The sequence below is a fragment of the Thalassophryne amazonica genome, chromosome 8 (genome assembly GCF_902500255.1).
Source record: "Thalassophryne amazonica chromosome 8, fThaAma1.1, whole genome shotgun sequence".
Classification (NCBI taxonomy): Eukaryota; Metazoa; Chordata; class Actinopteri; order Batrachoidiformes; family Batrachoididae; genus Thalassophryne; species Thalassophryne amazonica.
In genome coordinates, this window is record NC_047110.1 from 107,290,989 (window position 1) to 107,312,590 (window position 21,602).

The 21,602-nt window shown below is 43.1% G+C and overlaps 1 protein-coding gene across 2 annotated transcripts in view; it reads left to right on the top strand.

Moving 5' to 3' along the window:
- Positions 1–20,780, top strand: part of parvaa (parvin, alpha a) — a 57,959-nt gene extending 37,179 nt beyond the window's left edge. For both annotated transcript variants that reach the window (XM_034177205.1, XM_034177207.1), the window contains exons 8-13: positions 4,471–4,490; positions 4,587–4,648; positions 5,713–5,781; positions 7,197–7,298; positions 18,216–18,288; positions 20,625–20,780. In XM_034177205.1, the coding sequence (XP_034033096.1) occupies positions 4,471–4,490; positions 4,587–4,648; positions 5,713–5,781; positions 7,197–7,298; positions 18,216–18,288; positions 20,625–20,701 (403 nt within the window). In that variant the 3' untranslated portion in view covers positions 20,702–20,780. The remainder of the gene's footprint in view (positions 1–4,470; positions 4,491–4,586; positions 4,649–5,712; positions 5,782–7,196; positions 7,299–18,215; positions 18,289–20,624) is intronic.
- The last annotated feature ends 822 nt before the right edge of the window (positions 20,781–21,602 follow it).

Here is a 21,602-nt window from a genome sequence, read left to right on the forward strand (position 1 = left end):
CTCTGTACTTCTCCAACAGTATTCTCAGAGCAAACATTGCATCTGTAGTGCTCTTTCTCGGCATGAAACCATATTGCTGCTCACAGATCTTCACCTGTTTTCTAAGCCTAGCTTCTACTACTCTTTCCCATAACTTCATGCTTTGGCTGATCAACTTTATGCCTCTGTAGTTACTGCAGCTCTGCACATCACCCTTGTTCTTGAAAATAGGAACCAGCACGCTTTGTCTCCACTCCTCAGGCATCCTCTCACTTTCCAAGATTTTATTAAACAATCTGGTTAGAAACTCTACTGCCATCTCTCATAGACATTGCCATGCCTCCACTGGAATGTCATCTGGACCAGCTGCCTTTCCACTCTTCATCCTCTTCATAGCAGCCCTCACTTCTTCCTTACTAATCTCTTGTACTTCCTGATTTACTCTCACCACATCATCCAGCCTTTTCTCTCGCTCATTTTCTTTATTCATCAGCTCTTCAAAATATTCCCTCCACCTTCTCAGCACACACTCCTCACTTGTCAGCACATTACCATGTGCATCTTTTACCACCCTAACCTGTTGCACATCCTTTCCAGCTCTGTCCCTTTGTCTGGCCAATCAGTACAAGTCCTTTTCTCCTTTCTTACTATTCAACTTCTTGTACAGCTCGCAATATGCCTTTTCCTTCGCTTTTGCCACTTCTCTTTTCGCCTTACACCGCATCTCCTTGTACTCCCGTCTACTTTCTTCATCTCTACGACTATCCAAAATTTTTTTCGCCAACCTCTTCTTATGCTTTCCTGGACCTCTTCATTCCACCACCAAGTCTCCTTGCCTTCCTTCCACTGTCCAGATGTCATACCCAGTACTGTCCTAGCTGTCTCCCTCACAACATCTGCAGTACTTTTCCAGTTGTCCAAAATTGCTTCCCCTCCAACCAGTGCTTCTCTCACCTGCTCGCTAAATTTCACACAACAGTCTTCCTCCTTCAGCTTCCACCATCTGATCCTTTGTTGAGCTCTCACTCTCTTCTTCTTCTTCTTTACCTCTAAATTCATCCTACAAACAACCATTCTGTGCTGTCTAATGACTCTCTCATGCCACCACCTTACAGTCTCTGTTTTAGCTTGCATCTCCTATAAAGAATGTAGTCCACCTGTGTGCACCTTCCTCCACTCTTATGTTACCCTGTGCTCCTCCCTTTTCTTAAAGTAGGTATTCACCACAGCCATTTCCATCCTTTTTGCAAAATCAACTACCATCTGTCCTTCCCCATTCCTATCCTTGATACCATATCTACCCATTACTTCCTCATCACCTCTGTTCCCTTCACCAACATGCCCATTGAAGTCGGCTCCTATCACCACTCTTTCACGCTTGGGCACACTCTCTACCACCTCATCTAACACACTCCAGAAATCTTCTTTCTCCTTCATCTCACAACCTACCTGTGGGGCATAAGCACTGATGATATTCATCATCACCCCTTCAATTTCCAACTTCACACTCACCCTGTTAGACACTCGCTTAACCTCCAACACACTTTTAACATACTCTTCCTTTAAAATGACCCCAACACCATTTCTCTTCCTGTCCTCACCATGGTAAAACAACTTGTACCCACCGCCGATGCTCCTGCTCTTACTTCCCTTCCACTTGGTCTCTTGCACACATAATATGTCTACCTTTCTCCTTTCCATCATATCAGCCAGTTCTCTCCCTTTACCAGTCATACTACCAACATTCAAAGTCCCTACTCTCATTTCCACCCTTCTAGTTTTCTTCTTCTGCCGCTGTTTTGGGCAACATTTTCCTCCTCCTCTTCGTCGTCTTCGCCCAGCAGTAGCCCAGTTTCCACTGGCACCCTGTTTTGCAACAGCACTGGTGACGGACGTTGTTAACCTGGGCTGCGACCGATCCGGTATGGAAATTCGATTCTGAGTCTGCATAGTTGGGTTGGCTTGTTTTACGCTGGATGCCCTTCCTGACGCAACCCTCCTCATTTATCCGGGCTTGGGACCGGCACTCAGAATGTACTGGCTACACACCCCAATTACAGATTATCGTGTGTCCTGATCTGATATTTGGATGTAATGATTCTCTTGAGACAAAATTTTTAAAAAGGTAAAATCCTCTCCATTGCTCCTGTTCTGATTGGACACCTCTGACATGTATGGGTGGCATTATGTGGCTTATGTTTTTTTGTTTTTTTTTCTTTTTTAGAGGTGTTCTTTGGTGGCACAGCGGTTAGTGTATTCGCTTTTAAAACAGGAGGTCTCTCATTCAAGACCACCCATGGCTCACTCTCACATTAGGGGAGGTGATGGTCAAGTTGTTAAGTGTTGGGCTTGAGACCAGAGGATCCTTGGTTCAAATCCCATCCTGACCGGAAAATCACTAAGGGCCCTTTGGCAAGGTCCTTAATCCCCTAGTTGTTCCCGGTGTGTAGTGGGCACCTTGTATGGCAGCCCCCTCACATCGGGGTGCATGTGAGGCATTATTGTAAAGTGCTTTGAGCGTCTGATGCAGATGGAAAAGCGCTATATAAATATAAATGCAGTCCATTTACTCTCCGTGTGCATCTGGAGTTGTGATGTAAAACGTGCTGTTATGTGTCGGACGCAGCCCGGAGAACCGACCAGCGTTTGAAGGACCCAGTATGAAATAAGCAGAGCACGGTACAAAGGATAACTGAATTTAATTACATAACAGTGATGTGGAAAATATAACAAAAGAGTGCGCGGTCTGGCGTGGAATTGCGGTGTGCTCCCAGCAGCACTAACGGTCCAGAGCCAGAAACTGTTCGGACCCAAGGACCCCGCCGACACCCCCCCAGGTGGCCGCGACAAACCGAGTCTGTGAAAGAAGAAACCATCATGTGAGTCCACACTCCACACACAGAGAGACCGCTCAAAGGTGTTAACAAACAGCAAACACTTCCTGGCTTAATTACTAATCAGCTTCCCACCCCGCAGGCATGGAACACCCTGTTCACATACAAACTGCAGTGGAAGCTGATTAAACGACTAACATAACAGCTCAATACAATAAGGTGTGAGGGACACCACATATACTGACTGTACAAATGTTAGTCACAAAACCTAACGTACCTCAGGAAGTGTGCTGACGAGCGTGAGACCTCACCCCCTCCTCTTTCACAGACCATGCATCAAACCTGGACGTTCTTTGCATCCACTGATGAGATGGCTCTCGAGACGACGATCTCACCCGTCTGGTCACAAGGTCGAGTCTCTGGCAAATACACACTGTGTACTCCAGACTTAAATGCCACCATGTTCCAATCCGTGTAGATGCACCACAGCTGTGAATCCTGATGAGCCGCACCTGATCAGCCTCAGGTGATCAGGGTGAGGTCCTGGTAACTCAGCCACACAGCCACTCAATCCCAAATGCGCACCACCTGGAAGGAAAACCAAAAAACAGAAACAGAAGACCAACAAAAGCCAGCCAGGCACGCCAGCCACAACACGTGCGTCATCAACATTCAGATGCGTGTCTTATGTCAACCCCAAGCAAAGGAACTGGGTGCAGCCAGAAAGATTTTTTTATTTCTGGTAATTCATTGATTTACAAAGAGGCTGGATTCAGCAGGTTTCTACATCATTTACGCAATTATCTGGATTCAAGACCGTTTGCTGACTCTGCTCTGACACATTGTACTACAGAAGTAAGAAGTTTAGTCAAATGTTGTGGCGTGATGCTGGTAAGCGAAGAAGCTTTGGGTCGGAGATGGGACGGCCCCAAGGCTGTGAGGCGGTCCTGCAGCCTGACAGCAGCAGTGAGCGATAATGGTGGGCCGACACACACACACACACACACACACACACACACACACACACACACACACACACACACACACACACACACACACACACACACACACACACACACGTTTTGTCACACTAGATGGATACACTATTAATAACACCCCAACACAGCCACAGTGGAAATACGGTTATTACCGCTCCACCAGGACGGCTGCCCAGGCCTGCCTGCCTTTGCCGTCACAGATTACACCGTGAGTGTGTGCGCCTGCCATTTCTCACTGGCCTGTCTGCTGCGATATCTCCTTCTCCGGGATACTCGCACTGCAGCGTCCCCCCTCGACTCCACAACCCACCGGCCCGATCCAACAAGGCGTTAACACCAGTGGACGAGAGAGTCGCTCTGTTCCCATACAAATGCGGTGTAGAAATCCTGCTCATTGTGTTGTCGTGTGACCGCACTGAGCGTCCCAGTGATGCAGCGGCGCCCCAGGTGGACCCGTGTTTATTGGAAAACAAACAATGACATCCCACCTGTGTGCGCTGTTCAGTAATCATTGCTGTGACAGAATCCAGCTATTCTCTGCATTCCTCTGTGGATCAACTGGAATATTTGGTTTTTTTTTAATTCATGAATGTAATGAACAAAAAACAGAAAAAGACTCAATTGAGTTTTTGACTTTTTTTTTTTTTTTCTTTCCTCAGGGCTTTCTCTGGGAGACACGGTACGTCTGTATGTACGATTCTGGATCATTCCTGTTTACGTGTCCACATGTAGGCCAGTCATCAGTGTTTGTGTTTTTTCCCTGAAATCTCCACAGAGCGCGACGCTTTTGACACCCTGTTTGACCATGCGCCAGACAAGCTAAATGTTGTCAAAAAGGTAAAGCAAATATGAAAATACAGAAAGCCCACAGCCTCCTATGATTTTTACACTGTAAAAAAAAAAAAAAAAAAGAACTTTTAGTGCATGTTCCCAATTTTATGTTCATAATTAACTTTATTATAACCTGATAGAAAGTCTGTCCAATCACAAAAATTCACGTTTCTTTCAAATAAGGCTTGTAGAATCTATCATTAGGACACATGCAGTGTACAAAGTTTCATTTAATTTTATGAACTTTTGGATTTTATTTTATTTTTTATTTGTCCAGGTGATTTATTTTTTTTCTCAAATAAGGCTTGTGTAATTTATGACATTTGCAGTGCAAAGTTTCATTTAATTTTATGAATTTGGGGAATTTTTAATACCCATTTATTTATTATTATTATTTATAAATGTATTTATTATATAGTTTTTTTCACTTCTAAATTTTAATCTTAATTTTCTGACTGGTAAATTTATGTTGGTGATTTTCAAAAACTATTAGATTTTTTTTTTTCCTTTCAAATAAGGCTCATATAATACATGCCACTTTTTGGGGGGGAGGGAGTGGGACATGTGGGTGCATGCACATGGTTGGTGGTGGTGGTGGGGGGCTTGTCAGACTTTCTTAGGTAGACTTGGGTCATCTCCAAGGACAAAAAGGTTTTGAACCACTCCTCTACCTAGTTGTGATAATTCACTTGATGGTATCTACAGCCAACCGAGTTGACTAAATCAGTCAGGGTGGGGCAGTCATGTGATGTGGAGGACCAATAGTCTGCAGGATTCACTGAATCCGTCGCCTCGGTATGTGGTTTATCCAGTAAATTCCTCCACTGTACTTTAGTGATACAGCTGAACCGTTAAATTACTCACTGATGTGACAGAGTGGAATGAAAACCTGATTATCCGTCACCTCTGGTGTGCACCATGAAAAGATTTCTCACTTCAGTGTGTGTGTGTGTGGGGGGGAAGCAAACTGTGCCTGTTCATTCTGGGGGTTTGAAGGAGAAATATGTGAGAAAATTCCATCTTTTGTGTGAAACGTCAGATCATTTCCTTTTTTTTTTTTCTTTTCTCAGACACTCATCACATTTGTGAACAAACACCTGAACAAGCTCAACCTAGAGGTGTCCGAATTGGACACGCAGGTATGTGACACAAAAAAAGAAAACTTGTCAATAACTAAGTGGCTCTGTGTTGGATTCCTTTGAACACACAGCATCCAATATCCACCATATCAGATTTTGCACTGTATTGTTGTTGTTTTTTTTTTTTGGAAAACAAACAAAAAAAAAGATCATTTGTTCATTCTTCCTTAAAATTGGCATGGCTGATATTCACACAAAGGCTCACAATTGGCTATTTGATTTTTTTCAAAGCAATCACCTGTCACAGCCCATTGAAATTGACGGCAAATCCACCAAACAGGAAGCAAAGTCGTATCTCTGAAACAGTTTACGTATTGAAACCAATCTTGTGTTGGGCAGCGCAGTCTCGTTTGAGAGCAGGCGCTAATGGGTTTAAAATATGACACAATAATCCTACATCCGGGGACAGCCCTTGTATGTCCCCATCAGAAACATGGAACTTTCTCTGAGTTTTTGGGCAAATTACACGGCAAACAAAGTGAATATGCAAAGAAAAGGTAACGATGTGGTGGGAAGTGGACGCGTTGGTTGCAGTTTGCTTATAACCCGGAGCTCAAACATGTCGAGGCGGTTGTGAAGGTGAGAGAACACAGCTACTCTGGCTAGGTGTGTAGGCTAACACTTACTGACACGACGTTTCCCGTTTGCCTCGTCTTCCCTTCTCCACTGAGAACCGAAAAAAACCTGCACTTTTCGCGACTGCTTCGGTGATTGCAGCCAAAACAGAATGGTACACAATTTTTCCGTGTGAAGTTATGCTGCGTTTATGTTGCGAAAGTGGTCAAATCTCGCGATATCAGGCAAGGGTTCAAACGAGACTGCGCTGCCCTGTTGTGAGGAAACAGAAAAACTTTGGTGTCATTGAGCCACTAAGGGTCGCTGTTTGCAGCTCCATTCATCTCTTGTTGCTTCAGTTCATGTTTTCATGAAGATCTTTGTCTGAAAGTCAATGTAAAATTGTTAATTCCAAAATCGAACCTTCCATACATAACGAACACTGTGTAATCCCAGGAGTGCTTCTCTTCGGAAGACTTTAGAAAGTGTTGTTACTCAAGTTGTTGGATGATGTGTGTGGAAATTGATAAGTTTTTGAGTCGGCTGTTGATAGGAGTCATTTTGCTTTTCAAAAGCTGGAGAGGGATTTTTGTTGCTGTTTATTAACGTTTTCATCATCTGGAATTTTTATTACTATTTTTAACCAGGTTGATTTGTTTGTACTACAGCTCTTGGCGAAATTCTGTTGTACCAGCATTAATGGGAAATGGTCACCAGGTGGAGATATTGCTCCATTTCAAGAACCTTGAGTAAAGGTTGTTGTGGACAGGGCCATGACTTTGGTGTTGCCTATTTTAGCAGATGTATATTTATTTGTGTATTTTAAGGAGACGGCTGTGTATTTACTTATTCCATGTCAGTTTGCAGACGGCGTTTACCTGGTGTTGCTGATGGGCCTTCTGGAGGGATACTTTGTTCCACTCTACAACTTCTTTCTCACACCAGAAAATTTTGACCAAAAGGTAGAACTTTAATTTCTTTAAACCATCATGTCAGTTTTATTATGAACACTCTGAGGTGCACATGCATGACCTCTAAGCCAAAGGTGGGAGTTTAGCTACGTGCAGCGTTTATCTGGATGATCAGTGTGAAGCATTTAACAGAGGATCTGGATCATTTTGGCTTCATAGAGCACGATCTGTGTCTGGTCTTTGTTTATTCTGGATGCTTCTGTTGTAAGTTGTAACCATTTGCATTATGGGTGCTTTAATTGGTATCTCCATCATCTTAATGTCTTGGTTATGCCACATACAGCTGCAGTTTAAAACTACATTTAATCTTTTGGAATCTGTTCTGTCTGAGAATGAAGCCTCATAATGACTGTGCTAATGGTGCTTTAACGTCCCATGAGGTCCATTTGAACACTTACCAAATCTTTTTACTTTTACCTACCAATTACAGCATGTTGAAGTTGACATTGTGTAATTGGTAGGACCTACTTTTGACTTTCAGTTTTAATTCGGTGATAATTACAGTCATGTTCGGTAAAGGGTTTAGAAATGATGGGACTCTGTACCTGCATCACCAAAGTCAGAGGAGGTCCAGGTTCTATGCAATGCAATGTCTGCAATATTTTGCAATATCTTGACAATGACTTGGTGTATAAAGGTGATACTTGGTACAAGGTCACTTCAGGTAAAGTCAGTGTTCAGCGCATTTCGAGTCTAACTGTGGCCACCAGGGCCCAGTTTCATAAAGCAACCTAATCTTTCAGTCTACTAAATTTTCTTAGTGGACCAACATTATCCATCTAATCACTGTTTCACATCAATGGCTAAACTTGTAGATTAGCTGTCTTACCTTAGTTGGCTGTTTTCACAGGCATAACTGCCTTGTACTAGGAGAGCTACGACCACTACCTTTGCACCTCCCCCAGGACTAAACCAAACCAACTGTTTTAGGTTTCTTAGATGACCCCAAAACACAATCAGGATGTTCCCAAAAATGAAAACTGGCCTCAAGCCAGTTATCCAAGATGGCCACCAAAATAACATTTTTTTCCCCCACTAAAACACCTTTACACAACATATAAACAACTTAAATATCAGAGATTCAATGGGAAGACCATTGCAGGTCACAACAAACTCATTTGTGCCTAAACTAAATCCATTCATGGGTTTAAGATTCAAAATGATGTCCAAAATGGCCGCCAATAGACCCTTATCATTAAAATACATAGTAGGAACAAACAGTAGACTTAATAATCAATCAATCAATCAATTTTTTTATATAGCGCCAAATCACAACAAACAGTTGCCCCAAGGCGCTTTATATTGTAAGGCAAGGCCATACAATAATTATGTAAAACCCCAACGGTCAAAACGACCCCCTGTGAGCAAGCACTTGGCTACAGTGGGAAGGAAAAACTCCCTTTTAACAGGAAGAAACCTCCAGCAGAACCAGGCTCAGGGAGGGGCAGTCTTCTGCTGGGACTGGTTGGGGCTGAGGGAGAGAACCAGGAAAAACACATGCTGTGGAGGGGAGCAGAGATCGATCACTAATGATTAAATGCAGAGTGGTGCATACAGAGCAAAAAGAGAAAGAAACAGTGCATCATGGGAACCCCCCAGCAGTCTACGTCTATAGCAGCATAACTAAGGGATGGTTCAGGATCACCTGATCCAGCCCTAACTATAAGCTTTAGCAAAAAGGAAAGTTTTAAGCCTAATCTTAAAAGTAGAGAGGGTGTCTGTCTCCCTGATCTGAATTGGGAGCTGGTTCCACAGGAGAGGAGCCTGAAAGCTGAAGGCTCTGCCTCCCATTCTACTCTTACAAACCCTAGGAACTACAAGTAAGCCTGCAGTCTGAGAGCGAAGCGCTCTATTGGGGTGATATGGTACTATGAGGTCCCTAAGATAAGATGGGACCTGATTATTCAAAACCTTATAAGTAAGAAGAAGAATTTTAAATTCTATTCTAGAATTAACAGGAAGCCAATGAAGAGAGGCCAATATGGGTGAGATATGCTCTCTCCTTCTAGTCCCCGTCAGTACTCTAGCTGCAGCATTTTGAATTAACTGAAGGCTTTTTAGGGAACTTTTAGGACAACCTGATAATAATGAATTACAATAGTCCAGCCTAGAGGAAATAAATGCATGAATTAGTTTTCAGCATCACTCTGAGACAAGACCTTTCTGATTTTAGAGATATTGCGTAAATGCAAAAAAGCAGTCCTACATATTTGTTTAATATGCGCTTTGAATGACATATCCTGATCAAAAATGACTCCAAGATTTCTCACAGTATTACTAGAGGTCAGGGTAATGCCATCCAGAGTAAGGATCTGGTTAGACACCATGTTTCTAAGATTTGTGGGGCCAAGTACAATAACTTCAGTTTTATCTGAGTTTAAAGCAGGAAATTAGAGGTCATCCATGTCTTTATGTCTGTAAGACAATCCTGCAGTTTAGCTAATTGGTGTGTGTCCTCTGGCTTCATGGATAGATAAAGCTGGGTATCATCTGCGTAACAATGAAAATTTAAGCAATACCATCTAATAATACTGCCTAAGGGAAGCATGTATAAAGTGAATAAAATTGGTCCTAGCACAGAACCTTGTGGAACTCCATAATTAACTTTAGTCTGTGAAGAAGATTCCCCATTTACATGAACAAATTGTAATCTATTAGACAAATATGATTCAAACCACCGCAGCGCAGTGCCTTTAATACCTATGGCATGCTCTAATCTCTGTAATAAATTTTTATGGTCAACAGTATCAAAAGCAGCACTGAGGTCTAACAGAACAAGCACAGAGATGAGTCCACTGTCCGAGGCCATAAGAAGATCATTTGTAACCTTCACTAATGCTGTTTCTGTACTATGATGAATTCTAAAACCTGACTGAAACTCTTCAAATAGACCATTCCTCTGCAGATGATCAGTTAGCTGTTTTACAACTACCCTTTCAAGACTTTTTGAGAGAAAAGGAAGGTTGGAGATTGGCCTATAATTAGCTAAGATAGTTGGGTCAAGTGATGGCTTTTTAAGTAATGGTTTAATTACTGCCACCTTAAAAGCCTGTGGTACATAGCCAACTAACAAAGATAGATTGATCATATTTAAGATTGAAGCATTAAATAATGGTAGGGCTTCCTTGAGCAGCCTGGTAGGAATGGGGTCTAATAAACACGTTGATGGTTTGGATGAAGTAACTAATGAAAATAACTCAGACAGAACAATCGGAGAGAAAGAGTCTAACCAAATACCGGCATCACTGAAAGCAGCCAAAGATAATGATACGTCTTTGGGATGGTTATGAGTAATTTTTTCTCTAATAGTTAAAATTTTGTTAGCAAAGAAAGTCATGAAGTCATTACTAGTTAAAGTTAATGGAATACTCAGCTCAATAGAGCTCTGACTCTTTGTCAGCCTGGCTACAGTGCTGAAAAGAAACCTGGGGTTGTTCTTATTTTCTTCAATTAGTGATGAGTAGAAAGATGTCCTAGCTTTACGGAGGGCTTTTTATATAGCAACAGACTCTTTTTCCAGGCTAAGTGAAGATCTTCTAAATTAGTGAGACGCCATTTCCTCTCCAACTTACGGGTTATCTGCTTTAAGCTACGAGTTTGTGAGTTATACCACGGAGTCAGACACTTCTGATTTAAAGCTCTCTTTTTCAGAGGAGCTACAGCATCCAAAGTTGTCTTCAATGAGGATGTAAAACTATTGACGAGATACTCTAAGTGAAAAAACCCTATGTTGGTGGCCATCTTGGGCACCATCTTGGATAACTGGCTTGAGGCCAGTTTTTATTTTTGGGAACATCCTGATTGTGTTTTGGGGTCATCTAAGGAACCTAACAAAGTTGGTTTGGTTTAGTCCTGGGGAGGGGGTCCAAAGGTAGTGGTTGTAGCTCCCCTAGTATTGTGCGTGCCATTGCCGAGAGACAGTTCCATGCACGACAGTTTTGTTTACTTCCAGGTTGGTTGTTGTTATGAACTATCCTGACTTTATTAACATTTACAGACCCATATGAACTGCAGAACGACATGCTTAACACTTAGCCTAGCAGTTTCACGCTTCACTTTCTTCTTCTACACTTTTGCCAACCTTTTTGTACGCACAACGCTGCTCTGCGTAACAGCAGCACCCGGTGGCTCGTGTGAGAACTGTCACAAACACATCATGACAGTCGTCTGCTGCAACCACGGCCAAAAGCAGAGGAAGTTCTCCTTTTGAAGGAATATGAGTGATGTAGGGCTGCCTTTGAGTGTTCCATCAAGTGGTGGTTCATAGTAGCTGCCATTTTTTGAGGTAAGACACTGAGGATTTATTGACTAAAATAAGATTAGCCTCCTCTGTACCAGGCTAAAAAGTTTAGTCGTGTAATATGAAACTTCAGTCGACTAAACACTTTGTGCAAGAATGAACATCAAAAAACTAGTCAACTAAGTGAATTTATTCGACTAAACAAGATTAGACTGCTTTATGAAACCAGGCCCAGGGAGCTCAGTCTCTGAAACACTGTGAACCAGATTACTGTAGACTATATTGTACCGTGCAGAGGTTTGAGGTTGGGCTTCGTGATGCTGGTCATAGTTAAGCCCTTGTTTTGGAAGATGGAGGAAGTCTTATATAGACCCTGAGGCCCGTTGGTGACGTTGCTCATCTCTGGATTCTGTACCTGGACGGGGCGCCAGTTCGACGTAGGTTACTTCCCCAGCCATAGGCTGTTACCTATTTAGAGCGGGGTGGACTGAGACCAGGTAGATGAGCTGTCTTGTCCAAGAACACAAATGGATAAGCATGAATGGGATTCAAACACAGGTTTGTATATTAACAGGCTGGCTCCTTATCCACAACTTTACTTCCAAAACTTTATTCTGGAATAAGTGCAGAGCTGTGCACTGTATGTTTGGGTATTCCAAAGTGAGGACCACCGTAATTCTCTTGGTCCTCACTGGACAGACTGGACTGTTGAGTTGTTTCAGTCAGCTGGGTTGGCTCACGTTACTGTACAGTATCAGGTCTCTCACGCTGGGCCACCTGGGTGGACTGCTGTCAGTATTAATGTTGATAATTACAGCTTTACTTGTTTTGCTGTGACTTGTCAGAACAGCTGCTGTGAAAATGATGTATTCAGTCAGATCCTTGGGGCTGCAGATTGGTTTGATCTTACTCCAGCGCCTGAGTTATGAACTTATTGTAGGATATTTGTTGGTAAGATGCCAACCAACACTGTTCTGGGTTCTCCTGTTTGCGCAGCACTTTGACTTTTGTTTCGTCTGTAAATGTGTACAGACAAGTTCCACCAAAAAGTACCGAGCAGAATGTGCCAAATACAGATGACATCTGATGGTGTTGTTCTGTCACCATCTCACTGGTTGCCTTTTGGGATTTTTTTTTTTTCTTTCCAAGTGCTTGAGCTCACATTCAAAAATTATTGTTGTGATTGACTTGACAATTCTAAATAAAGAAGATGTTCAGTTCTCTCCTTGAACCTGGTCCTCAGGGATCCCTAACCTGCACATTTTCAATCTTACCCCCTTGGGGTGGTCCGAGATCCAGAGCTCTACAATCGTCTGGGTTAAGTCAAGATTTATACGTTTTTAAACTAACCTCTTCTGTGATCGACATGAGTATTTTTGACAAGTCTATAATTTACGAGCATGTTGGGTTGGGTCTGGATGTCACCACACCATGGAACTGCTCTTGAGTCCTGGATAGCAACCACTTCAAGCCACTTCTCCAAAGTAACCAACTATCTACTAGGTCATTTACTTTTGACGCCAAGTCAAAAATGAAAGCAGCCAATTAGGCTGTTAGCAAAAATAGTTAAGCGATGTTACTTATGGTGATTTTCCAGTAAACATGACACATATTTGTCTAAAGCTGCCCATCGCAAAATTTTTAGGGAATGATGTTGAGACCATAAGATAACGTGGACAGGAATTTGAAGGATTAGTTTGGTTTGTGCTTTAAAGTCAAAGTCAAAGAGTCTTTATTTGTCTCCCTAAGGAGAAATTTGCCTTGGACAGAGGGGTCTGCTACACAACATATCCAGTACATACCACCCATACAGCAAAACCAACAACATAGTAGATCAAAGTTAAAATATAAATACACAGTTAATAAAAAAACATTAACATCTTAGTGCAAATTCCGCAATGCATAACCTTATACTATCTTCCCTGAGCTGTCTGCTGAATTATGAGCTTCACTGACAATGGAATAAATGAATGTTTATGTCGATTATAGTTACAAAGATGAACCCTGTACCTCCTTCCTGAGTTAAATATATTCAGAGTGCAGTACATGAGACGCATCTGATAAAATATTGTCTGCACATCTGAGAACTGCCTGCTCTTTGGGAGTTGCAGGTACCACCATACCCATGATTTTCCCATAAATTGTCTGTAGGTGTGCGTACGGGTGTGAATGTGTTTGTTTGTCTATATGTGGCCCTGCGACAGACTGGTGTCCTGTCCAGGGTGTGCCCCACCTCACGCTGTATGACTGCTGGGATAGGCTCCAGCCCCCCACGACCCTTAATTGGACTAAGCGGTTGAAGATGAGTGAGTGAGTGAGTTTGGTTTGTGCTCGCTTTACTGCTGTTTATAGTTTTGTCTGCTGATTTCTACCTCTTGTTTGTAGCGTGGTGGCTTAGTGGTTAGAACTGGTGCCTCACAGTGAGAAGGTTGTGGGCTTGATTCCCGGCCTTTCTCTGTGGAGTTTGCATGTTCTCCCCGTGTCTGTGTGGGTTTCCTCCGGGTACTCCGGTTTCCACCCCACAATCAAAAACATGCTTATTTAGGGTCTGCTCCTTTCTCTGCCCATGAACAAGGCGGAGTCTCTACATCTGGAGTTGGTCCCCAGACAGTCCCCGGACTGTGGCTGCCCACTGCTCCTAGTGGTTAGATTGTGTCTAACTGTAATTAGGTTGGTTTAAATGCAAAGGAGTTTCATTGTATGGATATATGCAATAACAGTAAAGTTTCTGTTCTGTTCTAATATTCTGTATAAGAAAATGTCCATCCTGACAAATAAACACGCTGTTGTTGCTCGTGAAGTAGCCTTACGCTGATGATGTGACTCTAAATATGATGAATATGAGCGCAGTCTTTTCTCGAAGCGCTCCGCGTGAGGCAGAGCCATGACCCACCTTTGTTCCTTATATTTTAGAAGCGCTCTTGAATCAATAGTCCATTGCTGAGGAGAATCATGCACCAGCGGCCAGGACTCCGCTCTCAATAGCGTGATAAATGCCATCCGTTTTCCCCGGAGCCCATTGAGCGCACAGCCATCTCTTCTCTCCATTGGCCTCTGTAGTACCGCGGTATTCTAAACAGGCGATCTGCAGAGGCACCACAGTAGCCTTTTGTTTTGGCCTGTGCCAGCGGCTCCTGCCAGGCTGCGAAACAAGAATTGGAATCGGCGCTACAGTGTGCGCACAAACGCACACTCTTGGCCTGGAAGACCAGGCATCAGCCCCACAGCATCTGTAATCTCCTATTGCACAGGGAAATCCTGGAGTGGTTTCGAGGCTCAGGTCTATTACCACAGGCCTGTCACGGACACGCAGCGTGTGGTGGTGGAAAGTAGCACATGCACCGGCAAAGCGCTTCTGCTTCTCTGTGGATTTTGTGCTGGGCTCGTTTTCCTCTCTTTCTGTGTTACACTATTAGATGGCTAAAGTGCTATAATGCAATGAGGCCTTGTTGGTCATTGCATGGTGTACCTTACAGCAGGGTGACCGTGCACTCTCACACACATACACAGTGGGTGGAGAAGAGAAATTCTGATGTCATGAGGATACTTGCGGCGCACAGAACACAGACTTTGCCGTGGGGTTGATACATGTATCTGTGCTGATACTGACAATAATTTATGTATCAGTTTCCAGCCGTGCACAACCGAGCTGCACCCACCCGCCGCTATCTACAGCGGACCACCAACTTGATTTTCAAGATGCAGCAGTGCTGCAGAGAACAAACGGCTGCTGATCAGGACACTTCCTGAGTGTATTTCACAGTGCAAGGCATGGTGACAAACACGTGGCACCAAAGTGCTTTTGGGACTGACCATCCACACATTGGTATTTATTTACATGGTGCAAACCATGGTGCTGGGCAAAAAGAGGCTGGAGAAAAACACCTAATTGCATAAAAATCAACCAGTCAGAGTTCGACCTGTTATCCCCTTTAAACTGATATAAAGCAAACACATGTGAGACTTTTTGATGTGGAAACAGATCTGTCCATAAGGCACAGATCTGGGACGCTGGGATTGTATTGACTGTTAAGTCAGGTGGAATACCAGCTGTTCCCTCCAATGGTGCGGGTAAATATTGTTCATGACCAGTGCGCAATAATGGATGGACGAGTACATGTGTTGAGTGCAGCACTGTTAACAGGAAGGTAAAAACTATGGCGCACGTTGCGCTCTTATGCACATGGAAGGAGTGTGTGATTTGTGTTAAAGTACAAGTTGTTACATATATTAAAGATTATTATCAGTGGTTTTCAAACCACACTTCAAGTCCGGACTCCCTGCGAAAACTGAATCCTGTTTATCCACCTGATGCCCAAACAGTCCCAGCGGCTGGGAGGCAGAATAACATTATGACAATATTAATGTTTTCTTTTTTCCATTAGTTCATTTATTCATTCATTCATTTTCGGCCATTTATCCCGGTCTTGGTGGTACCTCACCCCGCACTTCCCTAATCATGGCCAAGTCCTGTAACTCTTCCCAGGGGATCCCGAGGCATTCCCAAGCCATCTGAGAAATATAATGCTTGCAGTGTTTTTCGGTTAGCTATTACTTTAATGTCACTATTGGTGGTGGTAGTGTTGGTGTATTGTGCATTGTTGTTGCACATCCCTGTGTGCAGACTGTACACACATCCTGGACTTCCCATGTGAGGCTTTTTGACTTGCATTCTTTAAATGGAAGAAACAAACTGAAGTAAACTGGATTTCAGACCAGGTTTCTTTTCTTTCTTTCTGGTGTACGAGGTCTGTCCATAAAGTATAGGTCCTTTTTATTTTTTTCAAAAACTATATGGATTTCATTCATATGTTTTTACGTCAGACATGCTTGAACCCTCGTGCGCATGCGTGAGTTTTTCCACGCCTGTCGGTGACGTCATTCGCCTGTGAGCACTCCTTGTGGGAGGAGTCGTCCAGCCCCTCGTCGGAATTCCTTTGTCTGAGAAGTTGCTGAGAGACTGGCGCTTTGTTTGATCAAACTTTTTTCTAAACCTGTGAGACACATCGAAGTGGACATGGTTCGAAAATTAAGCTGGTTTTCAGTGAAAATTTTAACGGCTGATGAGAGATTTTGAGGTGATACTGTTGCTTTAAGGACTTCCCACGGTGCGAGACGTCGCGCAGCGCTCTCAGCCGCCGTCGTCAGCCTGTTTCAAGCTGAAAACCTCCACATTTCAGGCTCTATTGATCCAGGACGTTGTGGGAGAACAGAGAAGTTTCAGAAGAAGTCGGTTTCAGCATTTTATCCGGATATTCCACTGTTAAAGGAGATTTTTTTAATGAAAGACGTGCGGACGGGTCCGCGCGTCGGCTCGCAGCCGCCGCGACGCTCCGCCACAGGAAAAACACCTCTGTTGGAAGCCTTAAGGACAAGTTGGAACATGTCCAGCTGTTAAACAATTTCTCATATACTCACTCCACTGAAAGCCATCAAAAGCCGCCTGGATTTTACAAATGGTTATCAACACAGAGGTGTTTTTCCTGTGCCGCCGCACCGCGCCGGCTGCGTCCCGATGCGCGGACCCGTCCGCCCATCTTTCATTAAAAAAATCTCCTTTAACAGTGGAATATCCGGATAAAATGCTGAAACCGACTTCTTCTGAAACTTCTCTGTTCTTTCACGACGTCCTGGATAAATAGAGCCTGAAATGTGGAGGTTTTCAGCTTGAAACAGGCTGATGACGCCGCCTGAGAGCACTGCACGACGTCTCGCACCGTAGGAAGTCCTTAAAGAGACAGTATCACCTCAAAATCTCTCATCAGCCGTTAAAATTTTCACTGAAAACCAGCTTAATTTTTCGAACCATGTCCACTTCGATGTGTCTCACAGGTTTAGAAAAAAATTTGATCAAACAAAGCGCCAGTCTCTCAGCAACTTCTCAGACAAAGGAATTCCGACGAGGGGCTGGACGACTCCTCCCACAAGGAGTGCTCACAGGCGAATGACGTCACCGACAGGCATGGAAAAACTCACGCATGCGCACGAGGGTTCAAGCATGACTGACATAAAAACATATGAATGAAATCCATATAGTTTTTGAAAAAAATAAAAAGGACCTATACTTTATGGACAGCCCTCGTATAACCTAGAAACTCTTTCTAACATCAGGCAGTATGAACACATCAGCTCTACACCTGAACACCTCAGTTTTAGACCAACAACCACATGAGGGACTGAGGTTCGGATGATGTGGGCACTGTGCGTCAGGAGGACTAGCAATAGCACTCCTCTTCTGTTGTATGTCGCTTTGCACTGGGTGCAAGATAGGGCCCTTTGAGGATTAAAGGTGGATAAACGTTTTAATAAATTCTGTATTTCCAGCCTGTGTATTTTAACGCACTCGTCTGCGTTCTGTCGATCTGTAATATAATCGGACACATGACGCCTCTGTGGCGTTGTCTGTTTGGGAGCTGCTGGATTTTGACATGAATGTGATGATTAATGAGGGAGCAGAGTGTTTGTGCAGCTGCTGAAGGCTTATGCTCTTACAGATCAGAGCTGCTCTGTGTTTGCCGACATGAAGCTGAATGGCCACCGTGCGTATTGTGGGATTTACGAACCACATTCTCTTATCACTGAGGTGCTGCGTGCCGGGCTGTGTGGTTTACGTTGTGTTTAGTGTTTGCGTCCGTGCACAGTGATGAGCGTGCTTCCTGTCCATGCAGGTGCACAACGTGTCCTTCTCCTTTGAACTGATGCAGGACGGAGGCCTGGAGAGACCAAAACCCCGACCAGAGGGTACAACACACACACACACACACACACACACACACACACACACACACACACACACACACACACACACACACACACACACACACACACACACACACACACACAAAACTCATTATTAATGGTAAAAAGAACAAAAAGAAGCAGAATCATTTTATGGTGATTTACATCTTCCAGATTAATAATCTGCCTTAATGTTGTAATTGTACTGTGTGTTTGTTGTAGTAATACTTGGAAGAATGTTATCAATCTAAAAATTAATTAACATAAGAACAACACTAAAAATAGTTTTTTAATTATGTTATATATATACTCTTAAGTGGAATAATTACCTCCATCAAGGTTTTCAGACTAGTCTGTCTCAGATTATTAACAGGATTACTGAAAAAACAAACTAGTGAACAGATGTGATTACCAAACAAGGTGAGGAGGTTGTATAGAATCTGTATTATATGACACCTAAATCGATTGTTGTCTTATTTATTTATTTATTTATTTATTTTTTGGAGTTCATGTAATGTGATATTCATTACTTGTCCCATTGCATGGGTGATGTCACTCGTGTGCATTTTTGGTGTTATCCGTGCATTTTTGTCCCATACATTGTGACGTTTTGCATTATTGCACGGCTCCATTAACGTGACATGGGGCAGTTCTGGTGGAGTCCAACACCTACTAGGAACAGGCCTGATGTGATGTCAAGAATGTTGACACAGCTCCAACTCTGGTCGTATAAAGACCGGATCGCGTGTTACGCGGTTCTGCTACGCCATACTCCTGCAAGGACACCTCGAGGGACCTGGTTGTATGCTTAAATCCATAAAACATATACCTGCTAACTGCTGCAGATGACAGGAATTCTGTTCAGACAACTGGCATGATGGTTTTTCTACAGCCAACATGTGAATGCAACATTATTGTTATTATTATTTTTACTAATAACCAGAGTTCCATGGATCTTGTCTAAATATTGGACTTCATCTAGAAATGGGAACCATAACATTTTGAGGTGTTGGCAGAATTTGTCGGAACTTGTGGCCTAAATGCACCAATAAACAAGAACTTTTACAGCAAACTGACTAGTGTTTTACACCTACATGGAGCCAAAAACTGGAGTGGACCAGGATCAGGTACCTACACTGAGGAGGGGCCACAAGACTTTGCCTAACGAGGATGAAGGGCACCAGATCAGCCAAGCAAGACCAGATGTATATAGGTCAGCAGACGATATGGCAGCTTGAATGCTCAGGGAACCATTAGACCCACAGTCATCAACCCAGGTGGCGTGAAACATGTTAATCTCACTTCTGGAGGTTTGGTGGGTGACTGTACTTAAATTAAAATTTTTGGGGGGGGGCTTTGGGACTTCTCTGGCTCGTACTCAGTGATGGTGTTGGTTGCATAAACAGCAACAAAGCCATGATTTTCTTCATTACGTGATGGTGTGTTTTGGGGTCTTGGCAGCAGGGGCACTCTGAGTGCCCTTCTAGTTACATTTTATTTTGTACAAACACCTGCTGCACAATTACTCCAAAATGAAATTTTATCCAAAAGTTGATTTAGGTATAAAATCTGAGACTGTGGTAGAAAACAAACTCTTTGTATTTGAAACATGCTGATCCGTTTGTTTCCAGTTTGTGTCTCTGAGCGTTTCCAGGTGAGTAACAGATTCAGATTACTGTGTGACGTGTGTTTGAGTAAAGGTGCAGGTCATCTTTCCTCATTTTCACAGCAACTTCACATTAAAGATTAGAGGAAGCCGCACAAACTTTTTTTTTAAACTGCCGGTGTCGCTGACCGAACAGGCCCCCCTAAAAAATTGGTCTGCCCTGCCTTCACTGTGCATGCATCATTAGCCGCGGTTCACAGATTATCACCTTTTTTCTGCTTCAAACTGTCTCCAGTCATCATCCATCTCAGCGACAGATATCTGAAGCTTTTGTACAACAATCCTTTCCACATAAATTCAGCATTATTTCATCATAAAAGACAGAGGAAGTGATCAGAGCGCTGCAGCTACACGAGCTGTTAGCTGATGTGTTCACTGCGCTTTGGTTATTTCAAAGCATCACCTCATTTCTGCTTAAAACGGCCTTGTTTCTGCTTAAAACTGACATTTTCATCTAATGGTTAATAATCACATTAATCTGTTTGATCGCATTGGGAGAAGAGACTGTCTGAGATGAGCGGCTGAGCTCCGAAATGACGCATGTGCAGTGAAGGCAGGGCAGACCACTTTTTAGGGGGGGGACCGCTCAGTCTGCGACACCGGACATAAAATCCTAAAGTGTTCATTTTTTTTTTCCTATTTGTAACTAAATTTTGTTTGTTTGTTTTTTTAGATATAGTCAACTGTGACCTTAAATCAACACTGCGTGTCCTCTACAACCTCTTCAGCAGGTACAGAAATGTAGACTGAACACCAGCACTGAGGAATCCTCACTACGGGATCACAAACGCTCCACCACTTAGGAATCTGTTTTTATCTAAATGCATGCATCACATTTTGCCCGCAAACAGTTTTATTGTGTGCTGCAAATCTTGTATTTTTTTAGTTCAAAATGCAGAACTTTGAGAATGACTTAAGATGCACCTAAAAACCCCCAAAACAAAACATAAAAATAACTGCAAAGTGGTTCATAGGTACAGCAATGTTTTAGGGCTACATAGTTTTTTTTTTTTTTTTCAAGACTTCCAGAATAAAGTCAGAATTTTATGAGAAATCAAACTCGTAATTGTTATGAGAAAAACTTGTAATATTACGACTTTGTTGTAATATTACGAGAATAAACGTATATTTTTACAAGAATAAAGATGTAATTTTATGAGAAAAACTGTATCTCAAAATGAGATCTGTGGAGCACTATAGGTTTTACAAATAAGGAAATACTTTTCCGGATGCCCTGGGCACGTCCCATCGGGAGGAGGCCCCGGGGAAGACCCAGGACACGCTGGAGGGACTACGTCTCTCGGCTGGCTTGGGAACACCTTGGGGTTCCCCCAGAGTAGCTGGGGGAGGTGTGTGTGGATCGGGACGTCTGGGCAGCTTTGCTTGAACTGCTGCCCCCGTGACCCGACTCTGGATAAAGCAGAAGAAAATGGATGGATGGATGGATGGAAATACTTCATCTTTTTACCCATCTGCACCACATTATCATTAGTATCAGAACTTTGAAAAGAATATTTAAGAAAATGTGTCTATTCTGGAGGAAGAGCCACGCGGACTTCGCTTGTAGTTCCAGCGATTAGTAGCTCCCGAAATTGCTTCTTTCGTGGAGGAGGAGATGGATGGAATACAACTTTATTCACGTAATATTAGG